This window comes from Natator depressus, chromosome 9 (genome assembly GCF_965152275.1).
Source record: "Natator depressus isolate rNatDep1 chromosome 9, rNatDep2.hap1, whole genome shotgun sequence".
Taxonomy (NCBI): domain Eukaryota; kingdom Metazoa; phylum Chordata; order Testudines; family Cheloniidae; genus Natator; species Natator depressus.
Window position 1 is genome coordinate 59,590,565 of NC_134242.1, and position 14,011 is coordinate 59,604,575.

At 47.0% G+C, this 14,011-nt stretch overlaps 1 protein-coding gene across 1 annotated transcript; it reads right to left on the reverse strand.

The window, feature by feature from the left end:
- Window positions 1-8,123: 8,123 nt before the first annotated feature.
- Window positions 8,124-10,413, reverse strand: LOC141993221 (small ribosomal subunit protein uS14-like). Its single transcript, XM_074962649.1, has 2 exons — window positions 10,340-10,413; window positions 8,124-8,427 (listed from the first exon to the last, which is right to left on the reverse strand). Exon 2 carries the CDS (start codon window positions 8,373-8,375, stop codon window positions 8,124-8,126), a length of 252 nt encoding a protein of 83 aa, XP_074818750.1. The 5' UTR covers window positions 8,376-8,427; window positions 10,340-10,413.
- Between the last annotated feature and the right edge of the window lie 3,598 nt (window positions 10,414-14,011).

Sequence of the window (14,011 nt, forward strand, 5' to 3'; positions counted from 1 at the left end):
AAAGAGCTTTCCTTACAGGTTAGCTGTTCTCTCCAGACTTCATCAGGGCCTTCTCTTTTCCTGTCGGCCTAAGGGTAACGAATGGCAGAGTGTCTGTACTTGATATCTCTCTACTTCAGAAAGCCCTCGAATCCACAGGTGAGGGGGGAGTCTGCTGCTGTTTGTGGTACATTAAAGTACTCATTGCTGTGTGTGCAAAGGGCCCTGAGGTAGTCTAGATTGGTGTAACTTATATGCCAAGGGGCTGTAAGAGAGTGGGGCAGCAAGAAAAGAAGCTAACAGGAGGGTATAAAGCCACCTAGGTTTACACAGTCTCCCTTACCCCCACCCTTCAATTCACACCTCCCCCTGGAAACCTGCCATTGCAGTTACCCATACCCAGGCTCACGCTACCATAAACAACACCTCAGAATTTGTCCCTGGTTCAGTGCCACCTTGCTAAAGATGAAGATAACTTGCATCACCCCAGCTGGCACTCCCTGGCCTCTGTAGAACCAGCTTCGGCACAGGGGCCAAGGCTTGTGGGCTAATGAGAGTGACCGTGCCCTGCCTCCACCCCAAGACGTGATCTTTTTAGGGCAGGCTGGAGCTGCAATGGCAGGGCAGTGCCTGCAGGAAGCCACTGCCCCTGCTGTGTGCGCTCAGCGATCCCCCCAGTGCTGTCAGTCTGGCACGTGCACCAAATTCCCCCTGCTTAGTGCGAAAAGCGGCGACTTGCACCCGGGCTGCACCATGCGTGGTGCTCAGCACTGCGCCATTGCGTGCGCCTTCTGGGACGGGAAAGGTGAGGGATGGCCATGCCCAGAACTCCCCAGATAATGGGCCGCTTCTGCCCTGACCCGGTGCAATTCACAGCCCCTTCTGGAGCGTCACTCTGGGTAGACAGGAGTGTAACTGAGAGCGGACTCTGGCCCTCTCTGTGGCTCACCCCTCACACCATCTCAAACTCCTTATGTGCTCATTAATCCCTGCAGACCCTTTCTGCTCAGATTATTCTCGTGGTGTCCTATTCTGCCCCCTGGAAGCCTTTCAGTTCTGCATGCACACTGGATTTTTCTCCCTTGTTCTGGCTTCCCTGTGAAATAGCAAAGCACACATGCTATGCTGTCAGCAATGCTGTTTATGGGCTACAGGAGGCTCTAGCACAGGGGTTCTCAAACTGGGGGTTGGGACCCCACAGGAAGTCGCGAGGTTATTACATGGGGGGTCACGAGCTGTCAGCCTCCACCCCAAACCCTGCTTTGCCTCCAGCAGTTATAGTGGTATTAAATATATTAAAAAGTGTTTTTAATTTATAAGGGGGGGGGGGGTTGCTCTCAGAGGCTTGCTTTGTGAAAGGGGTCACCAGTAAACAAGTTTGACAATCACTGCTCTAGCAATTGTCGTCCCTCTGCCTTCTCCAAAGACCTAAGCTGCACAGACTGGCCATGGGGGCGGATTCTCTGTGGTGCCTGCAGTCATTGTGCTCAGGATTCTGGGCACAGCTGCCTCACCTCCCTTCTCACCTCCAGGAAGGAGGACTCCCTCCAAGAGGGAGGCCCATGCTGTGGCTAGGCCTGGGGGCACTTATATCTCTCTCCGATAGGCAGAGATGGCAACAAAGTGTCAGGTGCACCCAGCAGACACTTGGTGCAGTACAGATCCCCCCATGGCATACAGCCTGAGCACAGGGAATGCTGCAGCAAAGCAACCCCCATGGCAAGGGAAAGGTGCCCTTTGGAGGGCTCAGCAGCCTTTTTATACTGCTCCGTGCTGATCACTGGGGCACAATCCCCAGCACTCCCACTCCAAAGCCTCCCCTTCCCACTGTCCTCCCAAGTCTTTCTGTTCATCTCCTGCCAGACCTCCCCTCATTCTTTTATCCCTCTGTCTCAGGTTTGCCCATTATCCCCCAGCCTTCCCGCTATCACTGTTGGAGCTTTACAGCTAGATAAGGATTAATAGAGCTGGGCAGGAAATGGATTTGTCGTTTCACAGGACAATGTTTCTGTCTTACTGATGTGCTTGTTTCAGTTTTTCTTTCTAAACAAACTTTCATCTAAATCATTTTCCCACAAAATATTTTGTTTTCCATGAATCAGCATTTTCAGACCAAAAAAAAATGTTCCATAGGGAACATAAGAACGGCCCTAATGGGTCAGACCAAAGGTCCATCCAGCCCAGTACCCTGTTTTCTGACAGTGGCCAATGCCCGGTGCCCCAGAGGGAATGAACAGAACAGAAAATCATCAAGTGATCCATCCCCTGCCACACATTCCCAGCTTCTGGCAAACAGAGGCTAGGGACACCATCCCTGCCCATCCTGGCTAACAGCCATTGATGGACCTCTCCTCCATGAATTTATCTAGTTCTCTTTTTAACCCCGTTAACGTCTTGGCCTTCACCCTCTGATAAGGAGTTCCACAGACTGACTGTGCTTTTTGTGAAAAAATACTTCCTTTTGTTTGTTTTAAATCTGCTTCCTATTAATTTAATTTGGTGACCCCTAGTTCTTGTGTTATGAGGAGTAAATAACATTTCCTTATTTACTTTCTCCACAAGCTTATGCTCAAATAAATTGGTTAGTCTCTAAGGTGCCACAAGTACTCCTTTTCTTTTTTCTCCACACCAGTCATGATTTTATAGACCTCTATCATATCCCTCCTCAGTCATCTCTTTTCCAAGCTGAAACGTCCCTGTCTTATTAATCTCTCCTCATATGGAAGCCGCCCCATACCCCAAATTCTGATTAACTGTAAAGATTCTCTCGAGACCCTTCAATCTGTATCCCTCCCTCCCCCGACATAATCTTCTCACCTCTACCACTGGTTGCATTAATAGCTTTGAGAATGTACCCTGTCTAAGGCAATAGGTGCTAGAGCCAGCAGACTGCCTACCCATCTGATATACATAGGTGGTAGGTGTAATAGGCCAGGGGAAGCTAAGCCTCTGCCGGTGCAGCCACCTGCCGCCGGACGCCTGGGCCATGGTGGCCCTGCCAGCGCTCCACCTCCCCCCCGCAAGGCCCCCACCGCCTGCCTCTGCATGGTGAGTCCCTCCTCTCCTCCACTCCACCCCCCTTCTCTGGGAGTCCCCGCTGCTCCCTGTGTCCCTCCTCTCTTCCACTCTCCTCCCCTTTGCTCTTGTATTATGAGGCAGGGAAAGAGGAGAGAAGGAATGCAGCAAGCAGTGGCAGGAGGGGGGGTGAGTGGGCAGAGCAGGGGCAGGTCCTGGGGCGGGGTCGCAGGGAAAACAGGACTACCCTTCCCCATGGGAAGCTTCACCCGCTGTCCATGATGATGTGGGAAATGAATTCATACCCAGTAACTCTCTGCACTGACATGCATCTTGCAATATATCACTTCTCTGTACTATTTATTCACCCTCAGTTGTATTTCTTAAATGCATTTTTTTTTAAATAGCAGTGCAGCAATATTACTCCTTAATGAAACAAGTACAGTGTGCACTTGGCCTCCCATGTTATATGAATCACATTTGGTTCTATTAAGCTTTTATTTCTTTTGTTCAATGCCAACTTGTAATTAACGTAATTAGGAGCCTACGAGATGGGAATTGTGATCAGTGGAAAAATCAGTTGACAAGGATGGGAAAGAATGCCTCTTTCCCCAGATAGCCACTCAGCCAAATTGCGCTCTGTGTAATTAATGAAATCTCCTGCCACAAGCACCAACCGAGTATCAATGGCTGTTGTTCCTTCAGAATTGAACCACTGCTGCAGCAAAGAGCATGTTATGTAAAGGGTAGCAATTACACTTGCTGTTTGACTGAAATGCATTTGTCTCTACTCCTGGCCTCACAGTTTGGAGCCAGTCATTACACACATTAGTGAATCTTTGTTAGCACCTTAAGGGACTTCTTATGGTATAGATGGGTCAGTCACTTTAGACAGCCTCATCATGACAGCAGGGGCTTTAAATCTCCAATGTGTTCATGACTTGGGATAATTCAGTATAGATTTTTCTTATGCCTTACTGTTATTTATTATTTATTGTATTAAAGGGATCAAGTTCCCATCTGTCGAAGTCGTGGGTGAATAAAAACACATTCAGCCATTTTGTCACCATTGAGAGCTGGTGGCTCCATCTCAGAACCTCATCACTGAGCAGCATTATGCTCTCCCTGCCTCCCTGACACCGTGTGGACAGAGGGGCAGGCTGGAAAGCGAGGACATTAAATATTCATGAATGAACAGACCCAGCTCGTACATCTGATCCGGAGCATTCCAGGAACAAAAGCCGTCATACAAGGAAGAAATCAGCCAGCCTGGGCCAATTTGTCTGATTGTGGCTCATCGCTGGCACCCAATAGCCTGTACACACTTGCCAAATCTGGAACTGCCCACACCTGAGCAAAGCCGAGCAACTGGGTTGAACTGGGTAAAAAATTGGCCAAAGATGAGATACCTCTGAAACAGCGTTAAGTGGTCAGGTCAAATAGAAAGCTAACTTGGCCTTGTCCATAGGTTCAGAAACCCCTTTATTCAAGGCCTAGTTCAAAGTCCATTAAAGTCAAGGGGAAAACTGCCATTGACATCAATGGGCTTTGGATCATGCCCTAGCCGGTTACTACCATATCATGTAAGTTAATGAAGATTTTAACACGCAGTCAGGAAATGTTCAAGTTCTCTGATGGCCTGCATTTACAACAGCCTGTGTTGTTTAGTTCCTTTCAAATATATCATATAATATCATAGGCGCCGACGACTTCCCCTCTGCCCGGTGGGTGCTCGACCCCTCCCCTGGCCCAGCCCTGCACCGCCCTCACCCCACCCCGATTCCACTCCTTCCCCAAAGTTCCCTCCCCACCCTGCCTTTCCTCACCCCAGCCCCTACCCCTTCCTGCCCCCTTCCCCCAAGTCCCCACCCAGCTTCTTCTCCACCTCCTCCCCTGAGCGCGGCACGTCCCCGCTCCTCCCTCACAGAAAATCCTAAGCACTGCCAAACAGCTGTTAGGCGGCGGGTGGGAAGCACTGGGAGGTAGGGGGAGGAGTGGGGATGCAGCGCGCTGCGGGGAGAAAGAAGGAGGTGAGGAGGGGGGAGCTTGGCTGCCGGTGGGTGCAGAGCACCCACTAATTTTTCCCTGTGGGTGCTCCAGCCCTGGAGCACCCATGGAGTCAGTATCTGTGTATAATATCACACTTTATTTTCCTAGTTTTAAAAACACACATGCATTCATCCACCACTAGGCAGGTGGGAGATAGTGACTGGGAACCAACTCACTAAATAAAAGGCTGGAGTCTGTACACTGCAGCTGCCTTCCAGGACAGTAGAGAGGCAGAAAAATGGTCTTATGGTTAAAGGACAGAACTGGGAACTAGGTAACCTGATTTCTGTTTCCCCGTTCTGCCCCAACTTGAAGTCTGGCCTTATGCAGGTCATTTCATCTCTGAAACGCAGCTAATAACATGAACCCTCTCAGAGTGTGTCTTTGTGATGTTAATAGATTAATGTTAATGCTTTAAAATCTTTGGAAGGAAGGAGCTACCCACGGGGCACCATTAAAAACTAAACGTTCACCACCCCACGTACCTGCATCAACCCCATTCACTAACAAATCTTAAGGATAATATTGTTAAGACAATTTGGTAATGGAATTTAGCTCTGACTCTATCTATTTTAGATACTTCTAGGGCCTGTGACAGTGTTCACTCTCCATGGCATTGTCTCCTGCTGGCCATCCTGGGGATTAGCTCTACCAGTGGGTGTGCCCTCCTCCAGTGGTGCCAGTGGTGCCAATCCAGGAACTGCAGAGTCCTCTTCATGACTCAGCCCACTGGCCATGCCACTATCCATGTTTCCTCCTTCTGGGGATGGGTACCATTGTTCAATAATCAGGCCACAATCATGGCAAGTGGAGGGGATGTGGGCCTGCCCACGACTCTGGGTCCTGTGACGTTGCACTCCATATGTTTTATGGAAATATACTTAGGAGTGTAAATATGATGTAACTGGAATATGCTTTATGCAAAAGGTCTCTTGTAAGGTATCATTACAAAGCTTATAATCTACTGAGTGTGTTCCTCCTATTTGTATGTATGTATCATTCTTGTATCTGAAGCTAGAAATATGAAGTATAACTCTGAAGTCCTACTGTAATTATGCAATATGTGGGCCATTAATGGTGGTTTGGAAGCTTGATGGCTCCCACTGACTAGGACAATTGCTTGTAAATGGCTCTGTTTACTTGCAAACCTCCCTGGGTATGTGCGGGCCAGCCCTGGAAGAATGAAGAATGAGGTCTCACAGGACATGTGACCATGTCATAGGATACTGGAATCCATCTTAAACCTGGTGCTTTTCCATTTAGAAGAAGGGGTGGGGATCCAGAGAGACAAACGGTTCCCGCCTAGGGCCCAAGCTATAAAAGGGGGTGAAGCAGAACAAGGGGGGGGGGGCTGCCAGTCATGAGAAATCCCCTAGTTACCACCTGAGCCGGAACTAACAGGACTGAACCAGGGGAAAGGATTGGGCCCAGACTAGGAAGGAGTCTAGTCTGTGAAAGAAGCTTATTGGAACATCTCTGAGGGTGAGATTTTACCTGTAAACAGATTCTTAATGTATTAGGCTTAGACTTGCATGTTTTTGCTTTATTTTGCTTAGTAACATGCTTTGTTCTGTCTGTTGAAACCACTTAAATCCTATTTTTATACTTAATAAAATCACTTTTGTTTATTAATTAACCCAGAGGAAGTTAATTAATTAACCTGGGGGAGCAAACAGCTGTGCATGTCTCTCTATTAGTGATATAGAGGGTGGACAATTTATGAGTTTACCTGTATAAGCTTTATACAGAGTAAAATGGATTTATTTGGGGTTTGGATCCCATTGGATGTCTGGGTTCTGGAGATAGGAAACCTGCTGAGCAGTTTTTTGTTAGAGTCTGCAGCTTTGGGGGTGTGGACCAGACCTGGGTCTGTGTTGTAGCAGACTAGGATGTCTGGCTCAACAAAGCAGGGTTCTGGAGTCCCAAGCTGGCAGGGAAAATGGGTTCAGAGGTAATCTCAGCACATCAGGGGACGGTCCCAAGGGGGTCTCTGTGACCAAACCCGTCACAGTCCCAACTCAGGGAACCTATAGATAACAGCCTCCTGCTGGGTCTCCTTAACTTCCTTTAATGCTGTTTCACTTCCCAGGGCCATTTCCTCATGGCCCCAGCACCTTCTTCACCATTATCTCAGGGCTTTCAGCCAGCAAGTCCCAGCAACTAGCCAGGAGCTCCCTCTTGCTCTCCTGGTCCCAGCCAGCAACTGCTCTGTCCAAGATGCTACCCTTACTGCAGCCTGCTAAGAACAGTCCTCACTCCTTGGGCTCCCCACAGGAACTGCCCCTGCTCTACCCTGCAGCTCCTTTTGTACTAGCCCACTGGGCCCTGACTGGCTGCTCCATACAGCCTCTCCCCAACTGGCTGCTTCCTATGAAGCCTCCCTAGGCTGCTAGGAGGACTCACCTCCACTGCTCTTTCCAGGGTGGATTGTGATAGGCCTACAAGGCCTCCATTAACCCCTTCCACTCCTGTGTGGAGTGAACATCCTATCACAGGCTACTGAACACCTCACAGTCTCTAATGGATTCATCCTCCCATCACTGATGTGTGTGTGTCAAGGCAGTGCTATTATCCCCATTGTACAGAAAGGCACAGAAAAATTAAGGCCCACACTTTCAAAGGGACTGAGATTCCTAACTCCCATTGAAATCCATTTTAATGGGAGTTAGGAGCCTAAGTGACTTGCCCTGTGGTGAAGCAGGGAATTGAACAAAGGTCTCCTTCCCTAGTTTCCTTGCTGACACAGGGCTAAGGGTGCTAGTGCAACATTGGATATGGTGCATAATACATAATAAAGAAGGAGGAATGGTTACTTGTTTTCAGCTGTGTGGGTTTGGGCAGCACTGGCTTTAGGTTTTGGGGACAATTACTGACTATCGTTCTGACCATTCGTTCTGTGGAAAGCACACAAACAGGGAATTCCCTGGCACCTGAGGCCACCTGTGTGAGTCAAGTGTATTCCAAGGAGGCTTTTCCAAGGATAAGAACAGCAGCTGGAAGCTTTTTTATTTATTTATTTATTTGGACTGTTCGGCTATTTTATTTTATACACAAAATAGCATGGCAAAGACTTGGTAAATTTAGCATGCCCAGTTATCCAAATTAGGCAGAGAATTATGTCCAGTAGTCTCCTTGTGACATCTCATCTTCTTGAGAAGTGTTTGGTCCAACTTGACGAAGCCGATGTCCTTGGCGTACTGGTGGAAGCATTGCCGGCACGTGTTCAGCCCGTACTTGCGGATCGGGCCGTGGCGGTTTGAGCACACGTGGCACGAGCGGGAGCCCTTTCCGAACTTCCTAGGGTGGCTCCAGTAGAGCTGCTGGTAACCCATCCTGCCCGCTGCTCACACCGCGCCCAAGGAATCTGGAGACCCAGCAGGAAGCCTGGAACAGGAGACAGCTATGATCGAGCTTAGCCATGACTAAGCATTAGCCCAGGACTGGTTTGCTTTATTCCACACACAGCAAGAAGTCTGTCAAGGAGCAGAATTAATCACAGAGCCCAATTTTGTAATCGTGACTGGGAAAGTGTTCTGATGCCGTTTAGAAGTTCTGCATGTGTGGCTAACCCACAGATGATTAGTTAATGGGAAAGAAACTAAATGTTCAGCTGTGATTGACAGGAAATGGGCCTTTCTTCCAGACAAATGCCAATGTCACTTTTCCCTTCAGCTGTTTGAGCAATTCAGGCAAGTTTGGGGAAACCAAAGAGACCCTTCAGCAAAGGGGGAACAGATACTGAACTCTGGATTTTTTAAAAGTGCCCACCCACTTTGGAGCACCCCTGTGCTGGGAGCCCAGTGTGAAGCTCTAAGACAGCCATTTCCAACCTGTCCAGCCCGAAGGCCAAGCATGTTATTCCAGAAAGAGCATGGGGACACAAACAATATTTAGGGGCAGATTCACTGTCCTGTCCCAGCTGGTGCACAGGAAGCCCTGCAGGACAGAGAGGGAGGGGAAGGTTTCTAAAGGAGAGGAGGCAGGAAATGAAAGACTGAGGGATGAGGGAAGAAGAGCGAATTAAATGCTCAGGTTGGTTGTCTGGGGACTTGAGAAGGAAACGCTGGGTGTGTGGGGTAGGACTGGTAATTAATTGAACTCACAGCAAGCTCCAGATTTACTTGAACTAGTCCTGGGCCGGAAGGTTCAGGATGGCTCTTATTTTGTCCATACCAGTTTGCCCATTACTAAACTCCAGCAACAGACCATTCAGCTGATGAGGGATGAAGGAAATCAGCTGCAGTGCATTTTTGTGCACAGAACTGGCTTTTCCAGAAACCATCGAACCTGCCAGGACCCCTTGAGGAAGTTACATCTAGTTCATGTGAGAGTAGGAACACTATGTATCATGTTTCGTCTCCACTGAAACAAGGGTGTAACACAGATGCAAACAAGATTAATTAAATAAACAAAGTCAGGGAAAGTTGCTAATTGTCCATGAATAACAAACTGCAAACACATAACACAGTTAATTAGAAAATAAATTAATCATCTCATGGAAGAAACACATTTAATTATCACAAAACATTGCACCATGCAGTAATTATGTGTTTACCAGTGCTGGTAAGTGATGGCTGTGTTTGCACTCTCATTACAAACAAGTTCTCTTGCTTCATTCTGATTAATGCATCCATATTGACTCGACACACTGCTATGTCTGCTTAAAATGGTTGCCTCTTTATGTGGATTTTGTTGGCTGGTAAAAAGTCAGAGCCCCATCACTCCTGATAAACTGTGCTTTACTTTGTGAGTGATTCCACAGATTTGGTATGGGAACACTCTCAGATCTAGAAGCAGGGATGCTACTGTAACTCTTCTGCCTGTGGAGTTGGCAGCGACAAGGGCCAGGTTCAATATCTAGGGGTTCCTTTTATCAATACAACACAGAAACAGCTCAGCCCCCCACCCAGTAATCTGGGAAAATTACATACCACCCTTGGGCACTCCTAAGAGGCAATACTTCCCCTCCTGCAAGCACAAAGTCTGTATAGAAAAGAAAACTTTTAATAAAAAAAGGGGAAAGGAACCCAGCATTAATTTGATAAAAGACCAAGCATGATTCAAAAACATATGATGATGAGCAAAACACCCACTCCAGAATACATTAGGCAGTGTCCTTTGCCTATTTCTCACCTTGTGCTGTGAAAGTCCAAACAAACATTCCTTTAACACACCACTCCCCTCTCCCTCCAGCGCACCCCACTCATAGTTGTCCTTGATCAGTGAAGATCCAGAGTTCAGAGTTCACCTCCCACCCCCACCCCCACCCCCAGTGAGGGGAGGCATCGACCAATACCTCAGCTCCTGCTGCCGCACCGTTCACCCTGCATCGCTGCCTGCCACTGCTGTGCGCTGCATTGTTGTCTACTCTGCTGCTGCCTTGTCATTGTTCACTCCACCACTGGCCTCTCTACTGCAACTTCTGCGATGCCTTGAGGTCCCAGCAACTTCACACAGGCAGTTCTCAGCGATTTCAGCGCTTAGGGAGGGAGTCTCACTGCTAGTACAAACTGGTCAGTCTCTTTCACTGAAGACACTACCCCACGCAGGTCTAAGGAGTATCACCTAGACCTGGTTATCAGTGATTTCAGCTCTAGGGAACTGTAACAAAAGAAAAGACTCTCAATTGAGTCTAACCAGCTCTGTCATTAAACAGTGGAGAGGAGGAGTGTCAAATGGTGTCTAGAACTCTTAGGCAGAGCCCACACCACCCCGTTGAAACACCTGTCCCCACTCGCTCTCTCCTTCATTGGGATTTGGCATCCCTACCCTCCGCTTAGCGACTGAAGTTCAGTTGAGGGTGACCGCCCTCAACCAGGGCAGGTCAAGCCCTCACTCACACAACAAGGGCAACAACCTTTCATCACCCCTACACTCAACACCAAAGTGACTTGCAAACCAACAAAACTTGCAAACAGCCAAAAATTATCATTTGCGCAAAGCAGCTCTATCATGCTGCACATCGAGGCAGAGTACACATATCTATGCAAACAAAGTTGGTTCCTGAAGTCTTTTCCCCCAGCTCATCACTAGATGTTAGGGAAGAGCTCATTCAGACCCTGCTTACACGACCATCTCTGCTAATGAAGAGTCTGCTCTCACTAATCCTTCTCCCACCTCTCCAGAGGTGAGACCATTGTCTGCCTTCTTCACTTAGTTCTTGATAAGGCACCTGTCAGAATGGTATCCAAGATCTGCTGTGTATCTGCTGTGATACCGTATAACTGTGTCTACACTAGGTGTGTTATCCCACTTTAACTACACCAGTACAGTAGAAGAATAGGAACTCTTGTGTTTAGACAAGCCCTGAGACAGTGACTAGATTTTCAGAGCTTGGCACATGAGGTCCTGAGGACTTTTGAAAATCTGTCCTCCTGCATCTGATTCTCTGACAGGCACCTTGTGTGGTCATTTACACCTGTGCACAATGGCTGTGTGAATTCTCCTCTCAGTGTAGGAGCTTTTCACACCCACTTTGAAGAAGTGTAAATGATGAGACAAGGTGCCAGGCAGGAAGAATTAGACCAAATACCTCAGAACAGCTGAGCCCTGCCATACTACGAGCTCTTCCAGCACCATGCATGCTTTGCATACAGACTGCTCCAGCACATGCTACACTGCACAGCACTTGCCACAGACTGTGCATGATTGTGTTATCTCTGCTGGGTCTTCTAGAGATCCTGAAGCTACAGCTAAAGGAGAACTGCTGGGATTGGGTGGAGGTATCTGAAGCCACTAGACAGCAAGGGCTAAATTAAGCTTAGGGAATGAGCTAAGAGGAGGGATGTGAAGTAAACATGGCACTGTTCCTATTTCCATTTTAGCTAACAGGCTCCCATTGGCTTGTAAGCTCCATTGACTTTGTAAGAGATGTACCCAAGAAAATTAGAACTTCATTTGGTGCAATGCATTTAAAGTCTGACTCAGTACGGTGCCTGGCGTACTCAGCTCCAATGGGAGCATCTTGCAGCAGATGGGGGAGGGACATCTGTTGGCATATATTTTGTGAGGGAAAATGGCTTTTGACAAAAAATGAAAATTTTTTACAAAAAAATTAATTTTAGTCAAAATTTTGCTTGATGAAAATTTTCAGTAGAAAATGTTTGGTTTGGACTCTGAGTTTTTTCCCCTCGCTTTCTATTTTTGACTTTTTCCCCCATTGGAAAAGAGAGGGGAAATTTTTCCCTCTAAGGGGAAAAAAGTAAAAGAGGGAAAGTTGCAGGAAAAAAAACCCCAAACCTTTATAATTTTTTTCATTTTGTTTCATTTCAAATTTTTTCCTTGAAAAACCCTCGTGAAACATTTTTACAGAAATGAAAATTGTTTGTTTCCTTCAACATTTTTTGCAAAAAAATAGGAAAGTGTTCTTTAAAAACAAGCCCTTCTCAGCACCTCACAGGATTGGGACCTCGGTGTTCTTCTACACCACAAAACCAAGGCTAATGTCCCCCTCTTTTGTGAATAGGCTCAGTATGGCTATGACGAGAGAGCCTTGGACATGTGGGGTATATCGAGTCTGATCTTCCTGAGGCGACTTGATGCCATGTCTCTGAGCAGTCACTCAAATCTGACACTAGGCAACAGTGCTTGAATACGTCTCCTCATCTTGTTCTGCAAAAGTCCACTGGGAAATGGACAGAATCTTAATAAAGCAGGAGGAATGTGTCAATTCCCCTTCATCACTTCTGCTAGGTTGAGGTTAATTGGTTAATTAGATAATTACTCACATGTTGCCAGCTTGTCAGGCACTAACAACACATTTATTATCAATTATGAAAGCTTTAGTTCCCTGATAATTCTATTTCAAATGTGGTGCTTAGGACATTGCACTTACACAGGCAGACAGCATTGTTATGGAAATGAACTCATGATCTTCTGCAGCCCAGAGAAAGGAGATAGAATTATCTCCATTTTGGCTTCGCTAGTTAATTAATTGCTTAGGGTTTCTTTTTCTTTCCTTTTTCACAACACATTATGCAGTTAATTCAGTTATGATCCTATCCAATGGCCTTCCAATGCCATTTGATGGGCCCGCTTATTACAGTATGTCAACATGAACATCATGTCATTGAAGATTTCTGTGCAACCTAAGCACTCTTTCTGTGAGTGTACAAATAGGCCTCTTGCTCATACGGTGAACCCAAGTTTTGGGATGTGTGTGTGTACAGTGCTTCCCATCATGTGTGTGCATAAAACATTACCAACATCTTGTAGGCCAATAGCAGTGTGAATTATTAAACATTTCCTAGCACCAGTACAAAATCTTTTTCAAGCCATCAGCTCTTGAAGGATTACATTGTTACTGATGACATGCAGCACCTGTGAGATTTAACAAGACAGCACCTTATAAATTCACCCTGGATAATATGTTCTGCAGATTATGGTGTGATGGACTGTCTCTCAGCATTAGCCTAATAAGGCAAGATGTGAAAATGACATTGTTAAGCTGGTACTTCTGTCAAGATTGCCCATGTGAAAAAAATCGCATGGGAATTTTCAGAGGCAGAGCTGGTGTTGCTTCCTTCTGCTGCACGACATTCATCAGAAGCCAACGCCTTCCGGTGCCACATCGGAGAAGGAATCTGACCAGGAGAGAGTGTTCTGATACTTTTCTTTCTCTTTCCAGCCTGCTCTGATGGGATCCAGTTGCTATCCAGTGATTCATTATTTGGGATGATTAATTCCTTACTGTTACCTTCTGAATATCTGGCGACAATAAGAATTAGAAGGGCTAAAAACACCAACATTATGTAACAAAAATCCATTACAAAAATGGATTTGTTCCCAACAACCACAGTTCAAATCAAAGGGATCAAAAGCCAAACCAGCCCAGTGATATCCAGCTAAGCCAGGGGTGGCCAACCTGAGCCTGAGAAGGAGCCAGAATTTACCAATGTGCATTGCCAAAGAGCCACTGTAATACGTCAGCAGCCCCCCCACCCCATCAGCTCCATCCCCCCTGCTCCCA